General features: G+C 45.1%; 2 protein-coding genes across 2 annotated transcripts; both read right to left on the bottom strand.

Moving 5' to 3' along the window:
* Positions 1-350: 350 nt before the first annotated feature.
* Positions 351-953, bottom strand: LOC147885728 (cytochrome P450 736A117-like). Its single transcript, XM_087396203.1, has one exon. The coding sequence runs from the start codon at positions 906-908 to the stop codon at positions 351-353; it is 558 nt and encodes a 185-aa protein (XP_087252329.1). The 5' UTR covers positions 909-953.
* Positions 954-1,014: 61 nt separating this feature from the next.
* On the bottom strand, positions 1,015-1,971 carry LOC147885727 (cytochrome P450 750A1-like). The gene has a single exon (XM_087396202.1). The coding sequence runs from the start codon at positions 1,969-1,971 to the stop codon at positions 1,015-1,017; it is 957 nt and encodes a 318-aa protein (XP_087252328.1).
* Positions 1,972-3,637: the final 1,666 nt, after the last annotated feature.

Genomic DNA, 3,637 nt, shown 5'->3' with positions numbered 1-3,637 from the left:
AATTGGGGAGCTACACAATGTTGATTGGGGAAAAGCATCGTAGTAAGCAGAAGCAACACGGCAACATTAACTAATATGCTTATAATTTGAATATGAAAAGTACAAAATGTAGCCCCTTGATCTTTCTGAGTGACGGGTTCTCGATCAATATACAGAAGTGGATTTACGAACTTGAGGATTATGCTGTTCAGGAGACTGTTACAAACCTTGTTTTGAGTTTCTCTGGCGATTGTTTCGGTCCTTGCTACTATCAATCAAATGATCAACAGGCATTTATGCTGGCACCTCTACGTCTATATCTATGCATGATTGCATCTTGTGGAGTTCATGGTTTATTGTGCGTTAGATAATCAGAATCGTGTGTTTGCAAAGGCAAGCACAGGCGTAGCCTTACGCGCAGTCATACCTGCTTTCTCTTTCATGTCCATAGATTGAGGAGCATGCCCTTGTGGAAGCTCCCAATCGAAACTGTGCACCAGATTGGCCAGAGTCACCTCCACTGTTGCCAGACCTAATGGCAACCCCGGACAGATCCGCCTCCCTGCCCCGAATGGTATCAGTTCGTAATTCTGTCCGCGGAGTTCTATGGACATATGGGCAAATCTCTCAGGATAAAACTCCTCGGCCCTTTCCCAAAGTTGTGGGTCTCTTCCGATCGCCCAGGTGTTCACAAATAACTGCGTGTTTGCTGGTATTGTGTAGTCCCCCACTTTGCATGCTTCGGACGAAATGCGAGGGATTAGAAACGGCACTGGCGGATGCAGACGAAAAACTTCTTTGACTATGTGTTTTAGGTACGTCAGAGCGGGCAAGTCGGCATCCGTAACTCTGCGCCCGTTTCCTACGACGTTGTCCACTTCATCCTGAAGCTTATGCAGACAACGGGGATTTCGAAGGAGCTCCGCCATGGCCCATTACAGAGTGATAATAGACGTGTCAATGCCGGCGCCGAGCATGTCCTGATCAGTAGTAAGAGCATCAGGCAGGCGAGAGTCACTTTTGAGAAGAGAGGTGTCAACAATATATGCAATGGGCTTTCCTCAATCTGCAAACAGCGATTAATATTGAAGCGCATTTTACCAGCATCGCGCCTTTGACAGTTTCGTCCCTGAGTCCTCCGCTGATTCCCTTTGAGACGAGCACCTGAAGGAAGTCGTTCTCTACGTCACTTGGGTTCCTTTCCATGGCAAGCTTCCGTTCGGCCACGATTGATCTTAGGATTTTGTCCGCGCGCCTGCGTAGATTTTTCATGCGTCGCCTGGGTATGAAGTCTAGCCAACTAAGATAGGGAATGAAATCTCCTATCGTGGGCAACGCAACGTGCGCCATTTCGATAACGAAATTTTGTAGCGTGCCGCCACCGGCGCTTGCAGTGGACGCGGATCCCTTTTTCTTATGAAGCATGCGACATACGGTGTTCGCTGCCAGGACGGCCACCAACTTGCCAATATCGACTGCTACCTTCCCTCCCTGAGATTCGATGCGGATACTCTCCAGAAAGCAAGCAACCTCCTCCTCCTTGATATATTGAAGCTGTCGAAGCTTTGCCGGGGAGAAAAGCTCGAGTGCAAACATCTTCCGCATCTCCCTCCAATGGGAGCCAAAAGAAGTGAACACGACTCCACTGCCATAGCCATACATCATGCTGTCACAGAATTCGAACATGGGGCGATTTGCGAAGCATTGGTCGTGGACGGAAAGGAACTCTTTAGCGAGAGATGCAGAGGAGGCGACGATGGCAGGCTTCGAGCCGAGGCGGAGACTAAAAAGGGGACCGTATTGGGCGGATAGTTGGGCGAGTTTCCGGTGGGGAAGATTGGTGAGGAGATGGAGGTGGCCAACGATAGGCAAAGCGTGGGGAGCTGGCGGAGTACTAATTGTGGACCTAGCTTTGGTAGATGAAAGGCAGGAAATCCTGTATAGGAAGAAAAGCATGACAAAGGCTCCATTCCAAGTGTTGAGGAAATCCATAACGCCCTTCAATGGGTGACCTGCTTGTGCTTTATTTATAATAGCATACTTATCTCTAAACAAATGAACATGCAAATGAATTCGTATTTGTTAGAACCACTCCAAGGCCCCCCCTCCAAGGTTCTATTCACTATAAAAACAACATTGGGAAACTAGTCATGATATAAACAAGAGTTGCTCGAACTTGAAACTATGGATTCCCAATTTTGATGCATAAAATGATAATCCATCTCCGACCTTAACTCTCTCTAGGTATCAATGTAGAAATGCCAAGGTGACGTATCAAGGAGAAAGTCAATGCCAAGGTATCAAGGGGAAAACGCCAAGAGGAGAAAGTCAATCCCAAGGTATCGAGGGGAAAACGCCAAGATCAGGTATCAAGGCAGAAACCTCAAGGGAGGGGCGTCACTACGTACCTAATCTTTGAATTCTACATTGATAAATGCACCCATTTCACACTCAATCTATAAATTTTTATTCCAAAATCCTTTTTATAACAAGGCTAAAATGCCAAGGTGAGGTATTAAGGCAAAACCTTATGCATAGACCCTACATAGCATGTGCATTCAAGGCATTTTGTGAAGCCCCTAATTTGTGAATAGTTAATTAATAAAATGCACAAATTTCCCATTCAATCGATAAGTTTATTCCAAAACCCTTTTTATAGCACCCTCCTGTACATGAAAATGTGAGGACATGTGAAGTTAAATATGTCCTTGTCTTAAACCTACGTGATAGTCACACCCCTGCAAGGCAAAAACAAGAAGGTGAGATATCAAAGTCTCAACAAAGAGTTCAATCTAATGTAGATCTTGTTTCTTGATTATGACGTGCTTTGTTATTTACTTTATTATGTAGTTCTAAATGTGTTTGATTCTCAAAATTGCTGCACATGCTTAACATATACTAGTGTGAAACTCGTGCAAAGCCATGGTGAAATGTTCCCCTCACAGCCCAGGAATGGGTTTGCGTGCTAGTGCAGCTGGAGAAGGGGATCAGTGAGAGCCAAATCGCATGATCTTCTTCACATCCTTCACTTGTATCACAAAGGAAAGTCTCCACCTGCTCACAGCTCGATCACGATCACTTGAGATGTCATGTACCCTCAAGGTAGCCATATCAAAAAACCTGTCGACAAACTTGCAAAGCTTGGTTTTAATTATAGCTTCCATATGAGACACCATTCTGAAGAAGTTTCTCATGTTCATGGAGGAAATGCAAAGCTTCAACAGTACCTGAATTGTTGTGTGCAGAAGTTTGTGTCTTTTGGGTTCTAGAATTACCTCAGCATCTGTGGCAATTTTCCTCACCCTTACCATGGTGTGGGTCCAACCGCTGTACGATCACGTACTTGTTCCTATGGCCTGAAAATTCATCGGCCACTACCATGGGATTTCCTTGTTGTTGTAGTGCATGGGAGTAGGCTTATCCTTGGGTATGGTGGGCATGATAGTTGTAGCATTGGTGGAGAGGAAGAGACTAAGTATAGCCACATCCAGCAGTCTTCTTCACAACCCAAGGGCAACACTACGCATAAGCATGTTTTGTATGTTTCTCTAGTATGTGATATTTGGCATCGCGAAGTCATTCACATTGATAGGTAGGTTGGAATTCTTCTATGACCAAGTTTTAAAGAGATCATGATTTGTATGTGCACAAAGGATTT

This window comes from Dipteris shenzhenensis, chromosome 25, assembly GCF_047967505.1.
Source record: "Dipteris shenzhenensis isolate YYH24624 ecotype China chromosome 25, Dip_SZ_1.0, whole genome shotgun sequence".
Classification (NCBI taxonomy): Eukaryota; Viridiplantae; Streptophyta; class Polypodiopsida; order Gleicheniales; family Dipteridaceae; genus Dipteris; species Dipteris shenzhenensis.
The sequence above is the reverse complement of the archived record's forward strand: the minus strand, read 5'-3'. Positions and strand labels throughout refer to the sequence as shown.

Excerpts from the sequence above, each read along its gene's own strand:
- LOC147885728 (XM_087396203.1), bottom strand. The coding sequence starts at position 908 with ATGGCGGAGCTCCTTCGAAATCCCCGTTGTCTGCATAAGCTTCAGGAT.
- LOC147885727 (XM_087396202.1), bottom strand. The coding sequence starts at position 1,971 with ATGGATTTCCTCAACACTTGGAATGGAGCCTTTGTCATGCTTTTCTTC.